Source organism: Plectropomus leopardus, chromosome 4 (genome assembly GCF_008729295.1).
Source record: "Plectropomus leopardus isolate mb chromosome 4, YSFRI_Pleo_2.0, whole genome shotgun sequence".
NCBI classification, from domain to species: domain Eukaryota; kingdom Metazoa; phylum Chordata; class Actinopteri; order Perciformes; family Serranidae; genus Plectropomus; species Plectropomus leopardus.
This window is the reverse complement of record NC_056466.1, coordinates 20373156-20396145: the sequence shown is the minus strand read 5'-3', so window position 1 is coordinate 20396145 and position 22990 is coordinate 20373156. Positions and strand designations below refer to the sequence as shown.

General features: G+C 40.6%; 1 protein-coding gene across 1 annotated transcript in view; it reads left to right on the top strand.

The window, feature by feature from the left end:
* The window catches only part of elfn1b (extracellular leucine-rich repeat and fibronectin type III domain containing 1b), a 46793-nt gene extending 29955 nt beyond the window's left edge, over positions 1–16838 (top strand). Inside the window, exons 2-5 of the mRNA XM_042485883.1 lie at positions 9687–10450; positions 10537–10690; positions 12609–12775; positions 14585–16838. Coding sequence (XP_042341817.1) covers positions 10161–10450; positions 10537–10690; positions 12609–12775; positions 14585–16670 — 2697 coding nt within the window. The 5' untranslated portion in view covers positions 9687–10160 and the 3' untranslated portion in view covers positions 16671–16838. The remainder of the gene's footprint in view (positions 1–9686; positions 10451–10536; positions 10691–12608; positions 12776–14584) is intronic.
* The last annotated feature ends 6152 nt before the right edge of the window (positions 16839–22990 follow it).

Genomic DNA, 22990 nt, shown 5'->3' with positions numbered 1-22990 from the left:
AAAAGATGTAGGCTTTCGCTCCCCATCAGGGATGTGTGATGTTGTGTGATGTTGAAGCCTTATTTCCGTAAAAGTCAATCACCCTGATAGAGGGGGGAGGAGAGTGTGGGGGTTGTAAAACGGACAAGTGGGGATGGGTGAGACTGGGAGTCAAAACAAATAACATTCTAATGGATGTCTTTGAATTGTGTGGACGTCAGACAGATGCACACTCGCGCTGTCTCGTCACGAGAGTTGTAGTTGTACTTCCCTCGGAGCGAGCTGCTTTTTGATCCGGCTCTCTTTCACTCCCCTACCTCTTCTCTACTCTTTCCTCTTCACTTGTTCTTGCTCTGTAATCTAATCTAATCCACATGACTCACTTTCATCGATTGCACAAATCTCATGTGTCATTTATGCTGTGTAAAGTATGTGTGTGTGTGTTTGCATGTATGAGTGCTTACACACCAGGGGGTGAGTAGTTTTGTACTGCCCAGAACGGTCTGTCTAATATGGTTTGATGTGAGGTCCCAAGACACTGAGAAAAGATTTATTCTTCACAAGCTCGTCCACAGTTTGACATCTTTGCGTCCTGGGGAATCAATAAGCTTCATAGTTAAAATACAGGCAAAGATAATTCCTTCTTTTTTTTTTTTGTTAAATCTATATTTAACCAGGTTACACCTTCTGAGATCCAAAATCTGCAAGGGAAGCCTCACCAACAAGGCGGAAACATTCTGTAGATAAACCCTTAAATAAATGATAGAGTGAGGAGAAGGGACAGACACACAGAAAGACTAAGAGACAGAGGCCTAGCAAGACAAAAAGAAAGAAAAAAAAGTATTCAGAGCAATGACAACTCCCATGGATTCATCTCACGTAGCTTCAGCGAAAGGCTTTGAACTCCGGCAGAGAAATGAGTTTCTGAATTTTCAAGCTTTTAAGGAGACAAATTTACACGATGAACGCAAAGCATCATAAAGAGTGTCTCGCACATCTCTGTCAGGGCTCAGGGCAACAAAGGGAAACACTGTACACTACCAACGTCCATATTTCTGTGTTACATAAATACCTAAATTATTTGGGAGTAATCCTAAAATAGCCTGATAAATCAACATACAGCATTAAGGGAAGCTGCGTGTGATGGTGTTTGTGGAGCAGTTGAAAAGAGTCTCAAAGAAAAATCAAGAACTTTGCAGTTAGACTCAACAAAAACATTAAAGTTGAGCTGAAGTGTCGATTCTCTGCAGTTTTTGTGTAAGAATGTATGAACTATACACAGCCATTGTGCATAATGTTCTATTTCTCAAGAGGGAATGGTTTTGGACCTATAGTGTTTTTGCGAACAGTGTCTTAAATTCAAATGTTTCGGATGGTGTCTCCCATGGCATTGTTTGACCGACATTTAAGGACTGGAGACATAGTATTAACTTCTGTGACGCCATACCTGCCGGCAGCACGTCTTGGCCCTGTATAGCCTACTGTTTGGATCTTTTAAAGTGTGGTTGTATGGAGAAACTATCTATAGTCACTGTATTACGTACAGTAATTGGCGTTGGTGTATCCCCAGTTTGGAGAACAGGCTTGTGTCTGACACAAAGGCTAAGTAATGCACTGTAGTGGATGGAGGCAGCAGCAAAACGTATTAGCCACCTAAAAAACTGCGGCCTAAAAAATATCAATCGGTTCAAATTTGGTCATATTTAGATTATTGTCACTGCTTTACTTTAATGTCAGACAGCAATTTCCAGCGAGGAACTGAAACTCTTACATTGCTCTCTACAAAGCCAGACTCCACTGAGAAAAACAGTGATTTTTACATCGCTGAACACTGGAGCTGCCGGTACGGCTGCCCCAATCGTTTGTGATATTGTGCAACTAGTCCAAAACCAGCAGCTCCTGTGTTCAGTGAGCTAAAATAACTGTTTTTGACAATGGAGTCTGGTGACTTTGATGAGAGCGTTGATAAGGAACTGAAACTGTTAACAGCTATACCATCAGGAAGGGCTATCCACCAGGGAAGACAAAGTGGTGAAAATATTCTATATACCATATTGTCAAAAAACATACTCTATAAAAGACTAAATAAGATTTTAGGTGGTTAAAATATGTTGTGTTGCTAACTCCATCCACTCGTCCTGTTGTTTCTTCAAACTTGGGGTATGCTGACTGACATATACAGTTGGTAAGACACTGACTATGGATTATTACTTAATACAACACCATTTTAAAAAATCAGAACTATCCCTTTAAATACAAGACAGTTGTTTGCTTTTTTCAATAAGCCCACTGTTGATGACTTAATACGCCTGTCACTTCGCAACATTAAACATCTGAGGAACCCGCTGAGCTATTAACTCTTAACTATTTCACACACAGAAGGTTGTAAAATGCCGAAAATGACCATGTCTTGTTATGTAAGCACTTTCTTTTAAATCTCTGTTAGCGCTAACAATGACAAACTTGACATGCATTTCTCGTTGATGCTTCACAAAAAAAAACTGCTCTATGATTTGCTAGGCAAATGCTTTTTAAATGAAGCTGAAGATAGTGCGTTTATTATTATTATTATTATTATTATTAATAATAAAAGTAACTGGGTAAAGCTCTGACACTGTGCAAAAAGATTAAACTGTAAACATTGGGGGTGATGTCAATGAGATAAAATTTCACCGGATTAGATGCATTTAACGTTTCATCTGAATTGAGAGGGTTAGAGTGGCAGCTTCCACCAACAAAAACTTAAATAGCACAAACACTTTGAATGACTACTGCATGAAAATCTAGACTTTAAATAGTATCAAAACTGGAGTTTGATTTCATTAAAATTTAAACTGCAGATAACATCACAACACTCTGAAGCCGCACTGCATCACATTTTCACCTCCTTTTGTACAGAAGCGGCCATCAGCTCCATAATTATGTTATTCTCAAAGACTTTTGCTTACATGCAAATGCAATATGGATTTAGTGTAAATTCAAACATGCAGATGCACATGTGCACACACACACACACACACACACACACAAACACACACAGTACTGCATATGGGCATCATGGGTCATTTGTCTTCCTGGTTCTCCTTCACCTCCATCATCATTTTTCTGTTGATGGCTCCTTGCAGCTTTGTCAGGTCCTGCTGTTTTCCACTCTGGTTTGAAATAGTATAGAACAGCTGTACTGGCACAGTGTGTAACACCTGACTACACACTGAAATGTGAATTTGTGCTGTCTCTCTCTCTCTCTCTGCATGTGTGTGTGTGTGTGTTTCTGGTTCTTTGTCCATGTACCGTATGTGTGTATATTAATGTGTGCCTGTTATTAATGTGCTCATATTTCACAACCTGCCCAGGAGTATAACCCATCTCCTAAGTGCTGTTCATCATTCATGAAAAAGAAGTGGAGAAAAATTAGGGTGGTGTGGGTGGGTGGGGGGGGGGGTATGTGGTTGTGTGTGTGTGTGTGTGTGTGTGTGTGTGTGTGTGTGTGCACGCGCACGCATGCGTGTTTGGTTGGTCTTTCTCAAAATGTGAGGACAACAGTATATGTATGGTTTATCACAAGCTGGGTTTTATTTTTATAGTATGAGCCATCGTTCCACTAATAATAACATCATAATATACACTCCAAGTTAACTGAGATCTAGGTTTTTGGTTAAATGCCTGAAATATCTGTGGTTAACACAAGCTTAAGAGACATTCATGTTTTCTTATACAGCATGAAATACATCAGTAAATACCCAGCTCGTGAAATTTGAAGCTTTATGTGCCCTAAAAAAAGGCACTTGCTCACAAGTGGCTAAAGGAGACCACAGAACACCATCATGTGGAACACGGCTTTACAGCCTCTTTGTTGTAGGGATGTTTAAGTCACGTGACTGTTGTGTAGTTCATGTTCATGTAGCTTTTTACTTCTATCGATTGCATTTAGGCCTCAGAAATCCTGAGAGTGGTGTTTATTTGTGACAGTTATCTTGCTGAATATAACATGTAAGAATCATAAACCTTTGTTTGCCACAGACTTTATTTTTTTCAATAATCCAAAATTCAATGGAAAAATCCCATAGGCTTTTTGATTAGCAAACCACAGTGATGCAAACTTCGCCTTCAGAATAATGGCATCCCTGGAGTAATCTATTATGATGGTTGAGCATGCACACAATCCTCTCTAGTGAAGGATTATTACTGACTTTTTTTACATATGTTTTATGTAATGGCATGATGTGGATTAAATACTCTGACTAAACTGTTTACTAGCTGTCTGATTGTCTGTCTGCTCATGTTTGTTACCCTGTTGGACCTTTAAATGTTGAAGCAATGATAAAGAAAGACAAATGTTTGGTAGAGCTGAAGATCAATACCACTCTCATGTCTGTACGTTAAATATGAAGTTGCAGTTAGGAGATTATTTTTGCCTTAAAGACTGGACACATGGGAACACTGCTGTATTTTAATGGATATGTTGTATCTATGTTTTTTCAATCCATGCAAAGATATAAAGGCTAAAAATTTAGGTTTTACAGGAAGTTATGTGCTGGACTATTTGTTAGTCAGGAGCCACCACAGAGATAAAAAGCATAGAGAGTGCTTTATCTTTGCAAAAGCTACACAATACTCTAATGTTGGTATGTTAATAGAAGAGCATCTTAATAGTCAAATTGGTAATTGGATCAACATCAAATTACACAGATGTCACTGACAAACCCTGAATACATGTGCACGATTTTGTTCTCAGGTAAGAGCAAAAAGGAAGAGCAAGAACACACTAGCAGAAAACAAACTCAAAGATCTGTACTATGTAAACACTTTTTCCTTGGCCCATGGCCTAACCTTCAACCAGATGTCACTAAAATCTGTTAAGTCCCTTTATCAAACAAACAGCACTGAAAATGCAGCTTTTCTGGCAGAGGCAGAAAAAAAAGCTTTAACCTTCCTCAGCAGGATACATCTTTATTGTATTTCTTAAGCTTGACTTTCCTCTCTGACTCATAGTGTGGGTATGTTTTGTTGCTGTTGTTGTTGTTGGATACTTCTATGACACAGAGAGGTCTGACAGTAGAATCGAGCATCGGAAATACAATTCAAGATGTTCTCTACTGTTGTATCTTAAAAGCTTTGAGTCTGTGTTTTGATTTTAAATATTTTTGATAACTTGCCTCATTTGCTGCTGTTTATTTTTCTCTGACTAGCTGCTGGATTGCTGAGATTATCTATGACTGTATGAAGATATTCAGTCATGAAGGTTTTAGGACATCTAAGGACTCTGGACTTTGGTTTTGTCTTGTTTACAGCACGTTTGGCTGCTTTTGACGCCGTATGCGTGTGCGACGTGCTGGTTAAATCAGTTGTTACAAAGAAAAGCACACGCCTGTAGAGAGGCTCAGCACACTCAGTAGTGTGTGGGAAAGGTGACACTGCTGTCTGTTTTTGTGAATCAGAGTCAACAAGCTCAGTTCTTAACACTCTCAAGGTTTTTTCACATACATCTTTTTTTCAGAAGTCATACATCCACACAGTATATTCTGAAACCACAGCGACCTTGTCACAATAACCATCACCCTCTCAGCAAAGCAAGGTTAGAGTCCACCTCACTCCTCTTCCATATGACGTTTTGTACCCCATAAATCTTTGAGTGTGACACGACTAGAAAACGAGCCGGCCATGATGCTGAGTGCAGGAATATTCCATCCGCGTGTGTGTACGCACGGAGAGAGTGTGAGTGTGGTCGGAGAAGGCGATGAATGATGCAAAATGGAAAAGAGGCCGACAGACTCTTAACAGCTCCTCCTGCGTAGATCACGTTAGCTACTACAAGAGTATTTACCACAAAAGGAGGTCAAGTGCAAACCAGTAACTGCTACTGTATCTATTTCTGCTCTCTGCTGCCCTGCACTCCTGTTCTGTCTTCTGGCCCTTCAGTCGACATCACTTTACCTCCGTACAAAAAGAGGTCAGGCACAAATCAGCCATCTTTGCATGTTAACTAAACTCTTTGCTCTCCTCTGCCAGCTCTGTGTCCTTGCTACACCCCCATGTTCTCTGCTCTCAACAGTTTGTTTACCGGAGCTTAACCCTTGGTCAGCAGAATGGACATTTCCTGTGCATATGTATGCTTGTTTGTTTGTGTGGCTGTGTGTAGCTGGCAGCAGTTCCTACCCTTTCTCTTGTGGCCTAACTGGGTAGTATGTCTCATGCTATGTGGGAGGAAGTCTCACCATCAATTATAGATTGTGCTGACTGGGTGGAAAAGCCTTTGCTTTTGCGTACACACCTAAAATGCTCACATACACTAGTGTGCATTTGTGACGTTTAAACAGAGAGCAAAGATGATGCCACAACTTCCAGGGTCTGCTCTAAAGGGACAGAAAGCTCTTTCAAAATCTCATTGGCTTTTACAATAACACAAATTACTAAAAATACAGCCCCTCAGCACAACTTCACCCACAATGTTTTATGTAATCACACAAGATATTGCTGATAAGGTTATGTCACACTCCGTTTGTCTAGATAGGAACGGTTCACTGTTAAAAAAAAAGTCTATGAATAAATAGTTATATTGTAGACTTTACAATGTATCTGTTATAAGCTGCCTTTAAAAATACCATTTCCCCCCAAGCTCCAGAGTGTTGCAGATTAGATGACACCAGGTTGACAGACTGGGGCTGGTTGAGTGACGAGCTATGGCAGCAATGCCAAAAAATTTTGTTTCGATATTACGCAAAGTAATGCCACAGCATCATCAATTCCAATAGTTTTTATTATTATTATGATATAAGTGTCTAATGTATCATGGAGTAGAGCAGAGCCATGTGCTATGATTTATGAGGTGAATCTTTAATGAAAAGTCTCCTGAATACATCTTCATTAAGAAATGAATTGCCCAACAATAAGCATTTCTTTTTTCTCTTTTAATAACCCAATCACATGCACATTAAAATACAGGACAGTTTTTAATGATACATAATGGAAATGTTACATTTGGGAATTTGCAGTGTGCATGCATAAAACAGCAGCATATATGTAAAAATACCATGCACCAAGAAGCAGCAGTGGAGCCAGACATTCCTAGTATTTAGGGGGGTTCAGGGGCATGCTTCCTTGGGGATTTTTTTGCCATTTACAGCAGCTATATGCACTGTTTTTCAAGCCATTTGAGATAATAGAATGCCTAAATGCACATCTGTACATAATTCGGAGGGAAACATGATATATGCCAAGGACAAAAAAATCATCCACTAAAGTCTACAACCTATTTTTTTTATCTAATTGTTCTCCAACTGACCACACCTACCTACACCATTCTGAAATCACAACACAACAAATGTTGAGGATGACTAACTTTCACTCCTGCTACCTAAAAAGAGAGGCAAAATTTGTCTGATGTTACTATTTTTAAGTTGCATAACATAGGCAGGGTAGAAATCTTGAAACCTTTTCTTTTGTTACACTGTGCAGGAGGAGAGTTCATTGAATAAATGTTTAGCTGAAGAATCTGTTACATTTACATTCATCCCATGATAATCTGGGCTGCTCTAACTGCAAATTACAAATCCTTCACAACGCCAAGTAGATGTGGTCTGCAATTTGCTGAATTTAATATTAGGCCAAGAGATGAACATTTTCTCATTTACTTATATTAGATCCCTTAAAAGAATAACAGTGATTTGGGGCTTTTGTGAAAATATCTGGAACTTGAGCCCCAGAGGCCATCTCCCAAGTGTTGATACCAAATGTATCAGTAATGTAGGTATTAGGGCTCATGTATGCTCAACGTTAGCTATGGAGATGGAGACAGACTGAGCCTTCTGTCAGTACTCTGCGTTAATTTCATCTGTATTTGTGCCTTTTTTCTGTAAGCTTACGTATTTGGACAAAATGGAGTAGTACCACTGGACATTGTGGAGAAAGTGTAACATATTTCAAATCTGATAGGACTCTATTACAAGATACAATATTACAACCTCCTCCAATGTCACCTCAATTGCCATTGCCAACTTTACTCTGCCCTTCAGTGCCATTTATTGGCTGTGTATCTATGCCAAAACAAAGGACACATGTAAGTATGAGGGCGGTGACCTTTACAACGTTTGAAGACGTATCTATTTTTGCTCGTAAAGAGAGAATACATGAGCCTTAAAACTGCCCAACCCCACTGGACTCTATTAATGTGAGGCTATGGACGTCAGTCCACATGAATTTTCTCAGCTATTATTAAATGGATTGCTAAACAGTTTGGTATGCACATTAATATTCAATTCAATATTCAATATACAATTGCAATGACTGTAGTAATACAATTTTAACCTAGTGGCACCATAAGGCTAAAGTTTTGATATTGCACATAGTTTAGCTTATGCCCAAATCCGTGCAAAACCCTTATCAGGCTCAGCTGTACTCTGTGTTTAGTGCAAATTAGCAAATGTCAGCATGCTTACATCGAAAATCAGATAGTGAACAATATACACACCAAACATCAGCACAGAGCCGCTGGTGTGGCCTGAGAGTCTTTGTCTTGTTCAGACAGTAGAGATTACAGCTAAGAAGCTGGAAAGATAATATGAGACCACGTCAACATCATGGATAATGAAGCAAGTTGTAATGACGTACACTGCACTATTGTTATCTTAGAATATGCGTAGTAAACCCCTCTTTTTTATTTTTAGAAAGAAAGATCAAAGAGACCCTCACTGTGAGATAACAATGAGTCAGAGAAGCTAACCAGGATGTGATGTCAGGACTTTTGCTCTTCACAAGGACACATAAAAGTTCAGAGAAGCTTTCCGTTATTCTCAAAAAGCACTGCTCTCCTTCCCAGATTAGAGGGGACACATCAACACCTCTCTGCCTCACTGTTCATCTGTAATCAATAAGGAGGGAACAGCAGCCAAAAGATGCTTCAAGGAAGGCCGGACCTTTCGCTCCTTCCCACTCCTTCTTCTTCCCCTCCATAATGTCACATCCTGTTTGTTGCTCTTAAAGCTGAGAAAAAGGCTCTCAAAGAGAAGAGGGAGCCACTCTTTTAGCAAATTCCCCAGACAGAGAGCCACTCTACATCCCTCTCTCTTCCCAGCCTCCTACTTTTCTCACAGAATCTCGGCCTCTTTCTCTCCTTACCGCCTTATCCCTCCCTCTATCCCGCTCCATCTCTCTCCCCTCCCCCAGGCATCTTTCCTCACCACTCTTTTGCGCCCACTTCTTCATCCTCCTCCTTGTATCTCCACAGCTCTTCGCGAGCCTCTTACTTTCTCCCAGCCTCTTTCTGTCTCTCCTGTTCCGTCAGACATCAGCTGTTTTTTCTGAAGATTTTTATGTAGAGCAGATTGATCAATTAAATACAGTATTAGAGTGAGGGCCATTCTCAGCCCGTTCTTTACCCAGAGGCTAATGGCGAAGCAGAAAATGTGTCTGTGTGAGTGTGTATAGCAGCAACAACAACCGTATTTTTAAGATTTGCAGGTGCTTGTTGTGTAGAAAGGTCTTTTGAGTAAAGGGAGTGTGTGTGTGTGCATGCACAAGTGTGTGTGTGTGTGTGTGTGTGTGTGTGTAGGCGGGTGTGTGCCAGACTGTTATATAAGTAGAAATAACTACCTCCATCTCATCATGCTGGTAACAGGGTTGTGTTTGTTGGTATAAACCACTGTGTTTCATTAGCGATTCTTTTCTAACACCCTCCTCCCATCTCTCTCTCCCTCCTTCTTTCCCTCCAGGGACGAGTTCTCACACCAAGTACAGAGCAGCGAGCAATGAGGAAGAAAGAAAAGAGGTGCTTGTCCAATCAGAAATGCAGATGGTCACAGAAGACATGAGTACCAGCCAATCTGGCACTAGGACGACTTCCTCTTGCCAATTTATACACAACAAATCAAATGCGACCCCCTAATTGAACAATTGATACAGTTTACCTAGACACACATACTGCCAATGAAGTGATACATCCAATTCCTGTGCTCATTTCTACTTTGATAAATTCCTCACACCACTTAATCTTCAATTTGCTGTACGATTAGAAAACAAGCTGAAGAGAGACAAGAACGTTTTTACCATGCTGTGACAACACTCTAAGCAATCCAGTCACAAATCTGACAAAAAGCAAAAGCGAGTCACCACACACTGAGATATTATTGTACAAACAAGCCCGCAGTCCCTTTCAAATGGCGCTAGCCTGCATGGATAAATGTTAGATGGTAAGCATCTCTGCTCGGCTTTCTCCAATGGATATTGCAACGACATCCCAAATGGCCCAGAGGACAGGACAGGGACGGCAGAGACATAACTTGACTGGAGGTTCTTCATCAGTGGTCCTGTCCACAGCCAGCTCCTTGCTCTGTTGGCTCGCCCTGCTGTCAATAATGCGGTTGCCAATGGTAACAGCTGACTGCTGGCTAATCGAAGGTGAGAAAGGCTTTGTGTGGCTGGCTATCTGCAGTATGAACCAGCCACCTTATGAGGCCATCCCCTCTCACATTAACAGGTAAGGTAACTTACAATAAAAGAGTTTAGTCAATATTATGTTGTCTCTTTGTCAAACATCTACAGCCTTCTCACCTCTCTCAACAGCACTATTGTGGATCTGAGGCTGAATGAGAACAAGATACGGTCAGTCCATTATTCTTCACTCAGCCGCTTTGGCAACCTCACCTATCTGAACCTCACCAAGAATGATATCAGCTATGTGGAAGATGGAGCATTTTCAGCACAATTCAACCTGCAGGTGAGCAATGACATATTGTGTTACTATTATACACATTTTCATGGATGCACTTGTCAATGCACATGCACACAATGCAGGTAAATGCATTTAGCAAATACTGTATTTTGATACATCTTGTGGTATCTGGGCATGTTACAATTACTCTATGAAAAGCTAATATAGCCCTCTACTACATAACATATCAGATGGAAATAATATGGATCAGCATAACATCAAATTCAATATTTAAAGATTAAAAAACCCAACAATAAATGTTAAATATTAAAATTAGCTGCATCTTAACCAGCTGCAACATTAAAATCAGCAGACTAATAATCCCATTAAGTAACATATAATAAAACAAACCTCAGCACTTCTGTGGTGCTAACCATAGACTGTATAAGAAAGATCATATGACAGCTCCCCAGAAGTGAAGCCAAAACATGTTGATTTCACCTTAATTAGCCAACTAACTAACTAACTGACTCTTTTTAGGTAGTTTACCATCCTGATTTTGGTGTTTGGTCTTTTGGTGTTTAATAAAAATAGATAACTAGATACATAATAGTAATAACAACAACAATTATAATATGAGTTTGGTTGAAATTAGTTATTTGATGATATAAAAAGGGAGTTTGATGTCATGATTGACAGCTGTGTGTTCTAATCGGTGTGCTGGCGATCAGTGGAGCTGCTTGCAATTGGTTGGACATGTGTATGGGAGGAAACCTGATACTGCTGAGATCAATAATGGGCAGAATCTGACTCCAAATGACATCACCAGCGTAAGATGGCAGCAGCCGTATCCAGGATTTATTGGCTTCAGATTTGTACAATGTTTGTAAGAATTTTTGTTTATTTTTCAGGGTAAGGTATCCGAAAAATGTATTATATTGGTATTACTAAACAATTCTTCAAAATTAGCTACTATTACTAATAATATTAAAGGAGCTGTATCTGATATTCAGAGCACATGTATCATTCAGAGTCTGAGTCGAAATTGCTGGCACACGACTCTCAACTTGGAGGCGGCTGAGCAGGCACCTTAATGCTAACAGTGTTAGCAGCGAGGAGTTCTATCAGTGTGACAGTGCTAACAACTGCAACAGTGCTGTCAGAGCTAACGGTGTTTACTTGAGGGGGGAACTGGGGGTGGTTGTTATGCCTCTGTGATGACACTGTTCAGCCTCCATGCATTGGGATGGTGGTTGTTAGCAGTAACCCTTGTGTGAGCGCTATGCAGAGCAGCAGCAGTTAGATAGCCATTGGGATACACACACAGGTACTCACATGCACTAACATGCAAATGCTTCTGGACTGTCTACCACAAGAAAGAACAGAGAAAGTCAGATTACAACACACATAGAGGGAGCATGACATCATTCTCCGTTCAGGACGCCATTACTCCACTATATCTTTAAAAAGCAAATTAATGTTCTGAATGCATGCAGATCCTGTAAGTACATTTCAATGATCATACTCGAAGTTGTGAATGAAGAGCTTTTAACTGTAACCAAAGAGAGTATTTCCACACCGTGGTACTGTTCCTACTTTACTTGAGTAAAGGATCTGAACTCTTCCAGTATTATACACACAGATGGACATAGAGACACACAAGAAAGACAACACTCGTTCATTATGGCTTACAGAAACATGCAGAAAAAGTGTTTTCAGCAAACTAAGCTGAACGCAGCCATAATTAGCTGGCATGCTTACACATCTACCCCAGCTGCTGGAGCTGAGCCAGGAGGTAAAATGTGAACAAGAAAGATCTTAGTAAATTGCGCACAGCATAGAGGCTTAGATCACCATGTGAAACATGAATTGTACTGAACCGTCGTCTGTTTGTTCTGCATGTTTCCAGCTTGTACTGTGTGATGCTTGGCGCTGGCCAGCTCTTCAGAGATTAGAATAATCCCACTTGTATTTGTCTCCCCAGGTTCTCCAGATGGGTTTTAACAAGTTGAGGAACCTGACAGAGGGGATGCTTCGAGGTCTGGGCAAGCTGCAGTATCTCTACCTGCAAGCCAACCTCATCGAGACTGTTACACCCAACACCTTCTGGGAATGCCCCAATATAGAGAATATAGACCTCTCCATGAACAGGTAACGATCTGTGTCCATGTATGTGTGTCTAATGAGAGGGAGAGAAAACAAGCTTTGGTAGCAGACAAAATAATCGATGACTTTGAGAAAAGAATTTGCAGCAATTTAAATAATTGATTAATTGTTGAGTGCAAAAATGTAAACATTATTGGATTATCTCAGTGTCAGAATTCACAGATTTTCTATTGTATCTATGAAAATGCAGTATATTTGAGGTTTCTAAACTATTAGGTGAACAAAACAAGCAATTTGAGAAAGCTACCTTGGGCTCAGGGAAACTGTAATGACCTTTTTATAGACTAAACAAATGAACAATAAATTGATTTTAACAACTATAGCTCCAAACTGCAGCCGTTTCGTTGTTTATTAGTGGTATATGAAAGGGTTATTCAACGCAAAATCTGAAAAACGGTACTCACAATCTGACTTGTCTTTCTGACTTTGTCATTCACTTGTGTATGGTGCAAACTGGCCAAAGACAATAAGTTTAATCATTTACACAATGAAGACTTTAATAACTTCTATATGCAAGGTTGTTGGTTACTGTTTGCAGACACGCTTGTCTGTGAAAGAAGAAGTAAAAGCCAACCCCAGGTTCACTCTTGTTTGGCGTTTTGCCTCGCTGCTTTGCGTTTTTCTGTGCTGTCTTGGATGTCTGCTGCTTGCAGTCTGGGATGTGGTTTACACTTTTTTAGAGAACCTCAACCTCGCCAGACTTCTGTGGGGGTACATGCACATAAACATCCTGCACACAGTAAAATAAGAGGAAAACAGGAAAACACAGGCAGAGTTCAGAGTCTCTGCAGATGAATACACAGCCAAACACTTCTAGTGGGTCAAAGTGATGATTGAGGAGATTAATAATGCATGAGTCTAAACTTTGTTTTTTGGAAAATCCTTCAAAGTGTATCTAAATAGGGCCAAAATATCACTGTTAAATGTCAAACTTGGTGTCGTGACCCTAAAATCAAAGTTTTAAGGGCTCCTCTCTATATTCGTCTCTTTGCATGAGTGTTTGGCAGACTTACTGGGGAAACAAACATTGCAGAGGATACAGAGGTACAGATTTTTCTCACTGACAGTATCCTCAGCAAACTATGATGCAATACTGCAACAAGACATCTTCTAAATAAAAGTTGAGATACTTTGTCGCAGAGGAAATAACTGTCTTGTTCTTACTATTGGTACCATAACTGGTATTGATCTCTGACTTAAATGTGAAAGCAACAGCAGAAGTTTAGCTGTTCTTTGTGGCATGTTGAGAGGTGTTTTGGGAAATGTTTAAGACCAGAAACTGAAGTACAAGAACACTGAGTAACAAACAGCATTTAAAGGGGAAGCGTGCCGATTTTATACTTCAAAGTGTGTTTACAAGCCGTGAGGAATACAACTGTGTATGTGGGAAAAGTTCAGAAAATAAAGCCTTGGCTCCAGAGGGAGCGCTGCAGAGTCGGATCAACTGCCTCAAGTAATGTCACTTGGGGGGGCTGAAGACTACAAGGTTAAAAATGTGGAGTAAGGCAGACGTGAGCTCACCAGAGCTACAACTAATTTGCATAGTGGGTAATGTAGGAGACATATATTGACAAGAGAGAAGTATATGTGAATAAAAAAGATAAAGATGAAGAATAAGATGCTTAAATTGTCCATCATGAGTCTGACAGTGCCAAACATGTGCAATGCTTCGTTGCTGTAACACTTTGTGATACTGATTGTTGACAAATTCATGATATGGTATCCAGCTATTTGAGTGTATCTGAAGGTGAAGTTTCTGTTTGAATCTACAATTTTCTCTTTGTCCCTTTTCAGGATCCAGGTGCTGGATGGCAGTTTGTTCTCTGGACTCTCTAAACTGACCACTTGTGAACTTTACACCAACCCCTTCAATTGCTCATGTGAGCTGCTGGGTTTCCTGCGCTGGCTCTCAGCCTTTCCCAACAGAACCAGTGAGAGGATGGTGTGCGACTCCCCTCAAGGGTTCTTCGGCTACAACCTTCTGAGCCAGAACCCCCGCATGCCTACCCAACGCAATGCGCTGCATGTGCTCAGTCTGGTGTGCACAGACGACGGTAGCGTGACGTCCTTCTATGTCCTTGGCGCAGCCGACTCCACCACTCCGACCCCAGATTTTGCCTCTCCCTGCGGATTGGACGATTGTGCTTCCGGGACCCCACCTGATGAGGTAATCAGCTTGAGCCCCATTTTCACTGACGTCATCATGACATTAAAGCAGGTGCTGCATTCGAGTGCTGTGATCACGGTTCAGATTCCTTATCCGTATAGGAAAATGTACATCCTAATGCTTTATAACAACAGCTTCTTCACTGATATCCAAAATCTGAAAAATCAAAGAGAAGATATTGAGCTCACGAACTTAAAACCTAACACTGACTACACATACTGTGTGGCTTCGATACGAAACTCCCTGCGCTTCAACCATACCTGTCTGACCATCTCCACTGGCCGCCGGGCCGGGGCTGAGAGGATAGCAAATCAGTCGTCAGCCACTCACTACATCATGACTATTCTGGGCTGTTTGTTTGGCATGCTACTCTTCCTTGGCCTAGTTGTCCACTGCCTGAGGAAGAAGAGGATCATGGAGGAGAAGGAGAGGAAGATGAGCAGGATCCAAAGGACTTTGATAGAGCTCAAGTATGGTGGAGAAGGGGATATCGAGGGAGGGAGTGGAGGATCTGTTTCCCAAAAGCTTGGTGCTGGGGACAGTCTGTCCAGAATGCCCTACCTTCCTCAGGGTGGTGAGATTGATCCGTATAAGCTGCAGGAGGTGATAGAAACACCGGTGCACAAGCCTGCTAAACTTAACTACATGGAGGTGAGAGGGTCCGGCATTGAAAGGGAGAGAGAACGAGAGCGAGAGCGAGAGATGTCGCCACAAGCAAATCCCCAGGGTTCTGTAGCAGAGATCTCAACCATTGCTAAAGAAGTTGATAAAGTTAACCAGATCATCAACAACTGCATAGATGCTCTCAAATCTGAGTCTACCTCCTTTCAACAGGGGATGAAATCTCCATCTTCTGCAGGCGGAGGGGCTGTTTCTACAGCAGAGCCGCAGCTGGTGCTTCTCTCTGAGCAAGGAGAGAGAGAAAGAGGAGGCGAGTTCCTCTCCCCAGTTTATAAGGGAGGAAGAGGAGGGAGAGAAGAGAGGGGGAGAAGCTATCATCATTCACTGCAGCGACACCACAGCGTGGAGGCACCTCCGACCTCCAAAAGGCCCAGCACCTCCTCTTCACCTGGTTCTGCTCGAAGCCCTCGCTCATTCCGCTCTGAGGGAGGCTACCACTCATCAGAGACCCGCTATATCGAGAGGACCTCGCCCGGGGAGAGAGGAGAAAGGGGGGGAGGCGGAGGAGGAGAGGCCATCCGTACAGTCACCCCAGCTGCTGCTATCTTACGAGCTGAAGCTCAGAGAATCCGCCAGTACAATGAACACCGTCACTCTTATCCGGGCTCCCAGCAGCACCTCCAGGAGCTGCAGCACCACCCCCAGATGCTGCAGGAGCTCCATCACCACCCAGGGGCCCGTAAGCCTTCCATGTTAGACCCCCTCACCCTCAGCAGGCAGGCCAAGCAGCGGGAGCTGGCCTACTCCCAGCTCTCACCACACTACCCGCTATCACCCCAGTACCACAACCTCAGCTACTGCTCCAGCCCAGAAGAAGACGAGGAGGACGAAGGGCTCCTCTGCACCCCAACCCTGGGGCTGTGGGAGAGGTTCAAACTGCACCGTAAGAGGCACCGGCAGGCATCCATGGAGGACGAAGGATATGTCGCAGCCGGACATGCGCTGAGGCGAAAGGTTCAGTTTGCTAAGGACGAGGATCTTCACGACATACTGGACTACTGGAAAGGTGTGTCGGCCCAGCAGAAGACCTGATCCCACATCTGGAGTTGCCAAACACTTTGAAGATGGAGAAAAACAACACTGCACCCATAACATATTGAAACACAGACTGATACAAAAAGGACCTGTAAATACACACAAACACACGCACACCTTACAGGATCTACAGAGTCAAACCACACACACACACACACACACACACACACACACACACACACACACTCACACATATGTATACACACACTTTACCTTTGCTTCTGAGAACATGAAGGAGGACCAAACTAATATATTATACTGAACAACAAAAATCATAACTTATAGAGAGACTGAGTTACTTTTTGTAATGTAATACACATTATAGCTCAGACTTATGTAGCTATTTGTACTAAGTTTTGAATGAAGAGAAAAAAAATAATCAACATTAAGAGCAGAAACCTTAAATGTTGCCAGGCAATCCATCCTGAACAGCCTGGCTACGCTTTTAATCTGCCTTGAGACTGACGTTCATCAAAGCCGACCACGGCAGATTAACCTCAAGAATTCTTATCACGCCGGTGGATTGATCAAGATTTTGCTTTGCTGGGGAGGTTGTTTTGCGTCGCGCCCTGCGATGCTGCTCTGATAAAATACTTTTTGAAAGATCTGCTGTGATTTGGCAATTGATATCATCAAAATGACAAATTCCGGATGGGTCGCCAGGCAACAGTTGTACTCAACTGTGCTGAGAATGAGTAGGTAGCTCTCTCCAGAGAGTGAGTATAACGTGCCAAATCAACCAAGGGGGGGATAGTAGAGCCCTACTGTGTACCAACTTCTCCTCGCCACTGTTTTTATATAGAGAATTTAAAAAACCTAGAATGATATGTTATTACTATTAATTATTCTTATTACATTACTGGTCTTCTTATTATTCCTATGCTCCTCATCATTAATATTCTATTATTTGAATATGGCATGGCTCTGTCCTGTGACTGTGTTTTGACTGTTTTGAACCTCTCAGCTGAGAAGTACACACCAACAGAGACAAACTATGATGGACGAGACATTTGAGTTCTTCTTTTCTACCAAGAGGAATGTGCTCTCTGCTGAGCCAAAAACAAGCCCATCTTTTTCTCTTGGTGAACCCCCTGCTACACCTGCTCCTCATCCTCCTAAAGAGGGAACGCTGTACAGATGAGAGAGAGAAGTTCTATATTTGCAACAGAGGTGACTGTTTTGTTTGTACAACATGGTTTTGAAATCTTTCAGACTTTTCAGAAGCCAGAATCCCAAGTTAGTTACCTACCTGCTCACTTACAATGGTACGTTTTTGATTTTGAAATCGAACTAAAAATTCTAATCTTCAAATGAATGTCTTCAATTCCCACAGGGGAAACATATCTGCACTGTTCAAAATCAAAAAACGACTCTTAGGAAAAGACCTAAAACTCTCAGCTTCCTTCCCGATACACTGTAGCTCCACTGTGTTTTATCGACAATTCATTTCTTTTCCCTCTCCTCCCATCTCCCAGGTTTTTACTTGTTATTTTTTGGATTCCTCTGGTTCCACTGTGGTGCCATTGTGCCAACTTGATAAATCACAAAGAAGTATTTGAAATGATTTTAAATACTACTATTTACAGACCTCTTCATCGAAACACATCAGTTTGCCAAACAGAACAACAATTTGCACAAAACGATCCACCCCCATTGGCTCACTGCACCCCTTCTATCCTCTAATCATTTCTAAGACCAAAGTACTGTGGTAGTAAATTGACCCCTTATAGCCCCTGACCCGGCCCCAGCTATTTACCCACCATCACCCTTACAGTTACGACTCTAGCACATGCATACACATTCAAGTGTACTCATGCACACAAAAACACAACCACACACAGATGAATGTATTCTTTGAGAAATTATTTCTGTTTAAGCAGCTTGATTTTCTGTTTCTGATGTACAAGCTACTTTGAAACAGTGTCCTCATCTGTCTGATAGAAACCTCTCTTCAGACGGCCACTTGTGTTTCAGTCATTGGACATAAATAAGGAATATTTGGCTTTCTAAAACAACAAAATCTGACCACTCAGGGCAGATTCTCATGGACGCCTTTCCTCATGCCAGTGTGTGTCACCAATTGAACCAAATGTCCACAAAGATATCCAAAACTGCAGACATCTGCCGAAGTAATAGCAATGGGGTTTTGCCTTATTAAAGGTTTTCAACTGACAAATAGTATAGTGTTTTAGTAAATTGTGATCACTATTGTGGTGAAAAGAGACTACATGTACAAGATCTAAATACTGGAGGCGGAACAGGGGAGAAAAATGTGAAAAATACTGCTGTTTATTATATACTGAACTGTGCTACAACAACTCATTTAAGAGGACTATAAACTAAGGCTGGAGTCAAGAGCATTTCAATTCAGTGGGAATTTAGCAAACATGTAGTTTTCACAGTATTGACAAATGGTTTGTAATTACAAATGCTTACATTGACTGAATCACAGTGCTTTCTGAACTGAAACGGCATTGACTCCAACGTTGGAACTACACATTTGAAACAGAGCTGGCGAACAATGAAAAGTTTAGTGGTGAATGGAAACACTGTATAAAATCTTTTTCGTCTGCTATAATGAGTTCAGAATGCTCAAGTCATTAAGTCCAGTTAAAGCCATAATCGTGGGTTAGTGAAATTACCGCAGCTGCTTGTAGCACTGCGAAAGTACATTCGTTACTGTTTTTTGTTTTTTTTAAGGCCGTTTTCTCTCCTCATGCTGCAGCAGCAATGACATTGTTCCTCTACTGCTGCAGCAAACAATCCAAGTCTGATCCTAAAGGGAACTGATGAGCCGTGGTTGTTTCTGCATTACACGTCCCAGATTGTGGCTTTAACTTAACAACAGCCTTAAAACATTCGATTTTCTTTAATCTTTTTAACTCAAGCATTGCTTTGAAAATCGAAGAAGTTCCTGTTTTCTTAACTTATACTTTCCTGACTGCAATTTTATAATTGCTTGATTCTTAAGCCTCACTTGAGCATTCTTTGAGTAACAGTAATATCAATGTAGCGATGTATTAAAGTACTGTTTTTTTGTTATGTTTATGAACAATAATGGCCTGCATTTATCATGTGTCAGAGAGTAGCAGAGCTCATCTGGTATCAGACAACAACAAGCTGATGGTCCAAGCGACCAGTCGACCCTAATCAGCGCTGCTATTCTTTGAAGCGTGATGAAGAGAAACTGTGTTTTTGAAACAACAATGCCTAGAAAGTGGAAATAAATAGAGGTCCTACTAACAACAGACAGAGACGACAATGGAGCATGATGCAAGGAAATCCTCAAGCTTGTGTTACATTCTTCTAGTGAATGACTCAGGAGCGAGCGAGCAAGAGAAAGAGTAAGAGATAGAGAGAACACTCTGCCATAGGACCTCTCAGAGGCTTTCTTTCTTTATTTTCTTGTCAAAAAAAATTAAAATGAGCACAATAAAATAGCCTTTCTTTCACTGTCTCCTTTCCTGGAGAAACCATGCCATAAGTTTTAAACACACTCAGGACTTTCACATTTCAACCACTTCTGTTTGGTTACTTTTTCTGGAGTAAATGCTTGAAGGGTCGTTTTTTTCCACATCACAAGCAGGTATAGTTTTGGTGAAGTTTTTTGAGATACCACTCTGTCTCTGAGATTTCTATTTCCACCTGAACCCAATGCAGGGCGACAAATTTGTTGGTGGTGTTCAGTGTTGAAACTAACCTTTAAAAACATCCCTCTCTATAACACTGTCCCAGTTACTCTGAACAATCCACAGAACACACAGTCAAAAATTTTCAATAAACTAGTTCATTGTATCCAGGGATCAACCCTTTGAAAAGTGGATTGACATCAGTTTTCTTGTGCTGCTTTCAGACGCCTTTCACAGGTATTTAAATGCTTAAAACCTGAGCAAACGGATTTGATTGCTTTCAAAAACATATGAAAAAAGACAGCCAGCAACTTGACACCATACCGCAATAAAATTAGTAAAGGGTGACAATAAAATGAACTGAAAATTGACTTAAAAAAGAGAGAAGGTGTCATTAGAAAATTATCAATTAGTTAAGGAAAAATGCCAAGAAAACCACATTAATTAAAGGCCTATATATACATTTAAAAAAAAACATATAAATATGGACACTTATGCTTTTGTTTTGGAACATTTTTTCACTTAATGTTCTGTTTTTGTTTTGAAACATCAGTTACCACAGCTTGTTTCTATCAGGCAGAAGTTGTACCATGTGCATTCGCATTGTCCCTATCAAATAAAATATAAATAAAATAAATAAAACTAAAACATTACCTTTTAAAACTTAATTGAGAATGAAACTTAACTATGCTTTTTCCAAAGCTGGATTCTAATACTAAGGTTTTTAAGTGAAAATGCATTGTGTTTTTATAAAGTTAGTCATTTTTAATTGTGGTCTCCAGTTAATCAATAAATCAGTATTTTTTGCCGTTTTGGGTGGAGGCATGCAAAAAAAGAGGGTTTGTTTCATGAATTTTAGGCAACACAGCATAGTTAATTGATATACAAATGGTCATTTTGTGGGTAAAGTCTTCCTTTAAGTCTGCTGCAGACATGGTTTTTCTGCAGTTAAAGGTCATAAAGGTCAGTATAACCACAGACTTGTACAGCCCAGATAATTTCTAATCTGTTTCCATGTATGTTCTTTTGAGGGCAACACTATACTCAAGTGTCAAAATAATTTAATTATGATATTACAATCAAAGGTGTAACTTTCTCCTTTCAGTTCAGTTTTCACCCAAGAAACAGGTCCACTAATTATCTGACAAACACAACATTTGCTAATGCCTGCAAAGAGTTTGCAAGTCATGTATAAGTCCTATAATTAAATTAGAATATGTCTCCAAAATTCTCACTGCAGTGGGTGTAATAAAATTATCATCAATGGGCCTCATGCAAGAAACTATGAAAGAATTTTCACTTATTTTTGCTCATATTCACGATTTTGTCCTTATTTTGTTAGTATCCTCAATGATCTTTGGGATTCACCAGTGTTTACTTTTGCTTTTCTCTTAGGTGAGAGAAAATGTTACGAGTGGTTGAGGGCACTCAGTAGTAGTATTTTAAGTTCATTCCACTTGCAACTTCTACTCCACTACACTTTAGAGGGAAATATTGTACGCTTTACTACACTACTATTATTATGTAACTTTGTAATAAATGAAGATTTTTGTTCAAAAACCATATGAAAATATATGAGAACAGCTGAAACAATTAGTCCAATAATTAGAAAATGAATTGCCCACTATTTTTATCATCATATGAGTCATTTTTCATGCAAAAAACATTTCATGGTTTCAGTTTCTCATATATACTGTATGTGTGAGGACTACCTGCTCTTCCTTTTAATTATTTAACAATTTATTTGAATACTTCAAAACATTTCCCTGAAATCACATTAATTTCCTTGACATTTATTCAGTTTTACTCCTGCAGAAGTTCTTCCTCTTACAATTTATTTTGGTAACACCTCTCCAGTCCTGGCCATGTGCCAGAGTCTTTGCACACAACACCAAACCTGCGTTTACAGAGTGTTTAGGGGGTGACTTATGACCCAGTGAGATTCAGCATTGAGCACTCACGGGTAAGAGCAGATTGGGATGGTTAAGAACATTTGGTGCATCTGGAGTTGACTTCTCTTATTTTTCTCTAACCAGAAAGTTCGAGAAAATATAAGAGAAATTAAAGAGAATGTTATTTCATGAGGTCCAATGTTGCATCGAACCAGTGGAGTTCTGCCAAGAGTAAGAATCTCAATCGTACGTACAGCATCACTCGGGGTATAATCACATTCACTTGACTAGGAAGTAGAGGACTAATGAAATGTACACAGCAGCATTGCAGATCACAGTATCACTAAGAACAGCGTGAAAACCTAGATAAAATGATGCAATGACATTGTCGCAGTGCATGCTAGGAAGCCATCAGATATACCTACTCCCACTGCGCGACATGATGCTGAGGTTCTCGTTGCGTCGAGCTGCATTAGGTGACTCGGGACACCTGGTTAAACTGAGCCTTTGCTCATTTTGTCTGAGCAATCAGGTCGAATTAAGATCATGGCTGTTTTTTAAACCCATGCAAATCCTGGTTCAGCTGGGCCTTTTCTAACTGTACCTATAAGCTAGTAAGGTGCTAAGTGAAAGAGCAACAGCCATGCAGAGTTCACCACTCTGGAGAAAACAAAACCATTTTCTCACACACTCAATTGCTATCTTGCCATACGGATAGTTCTGTTTTCACTGATTTTGATCTGTTTCTCATATCTTCTTTCAGCCAATACATGAACATAAATGAAATTGCATTTGT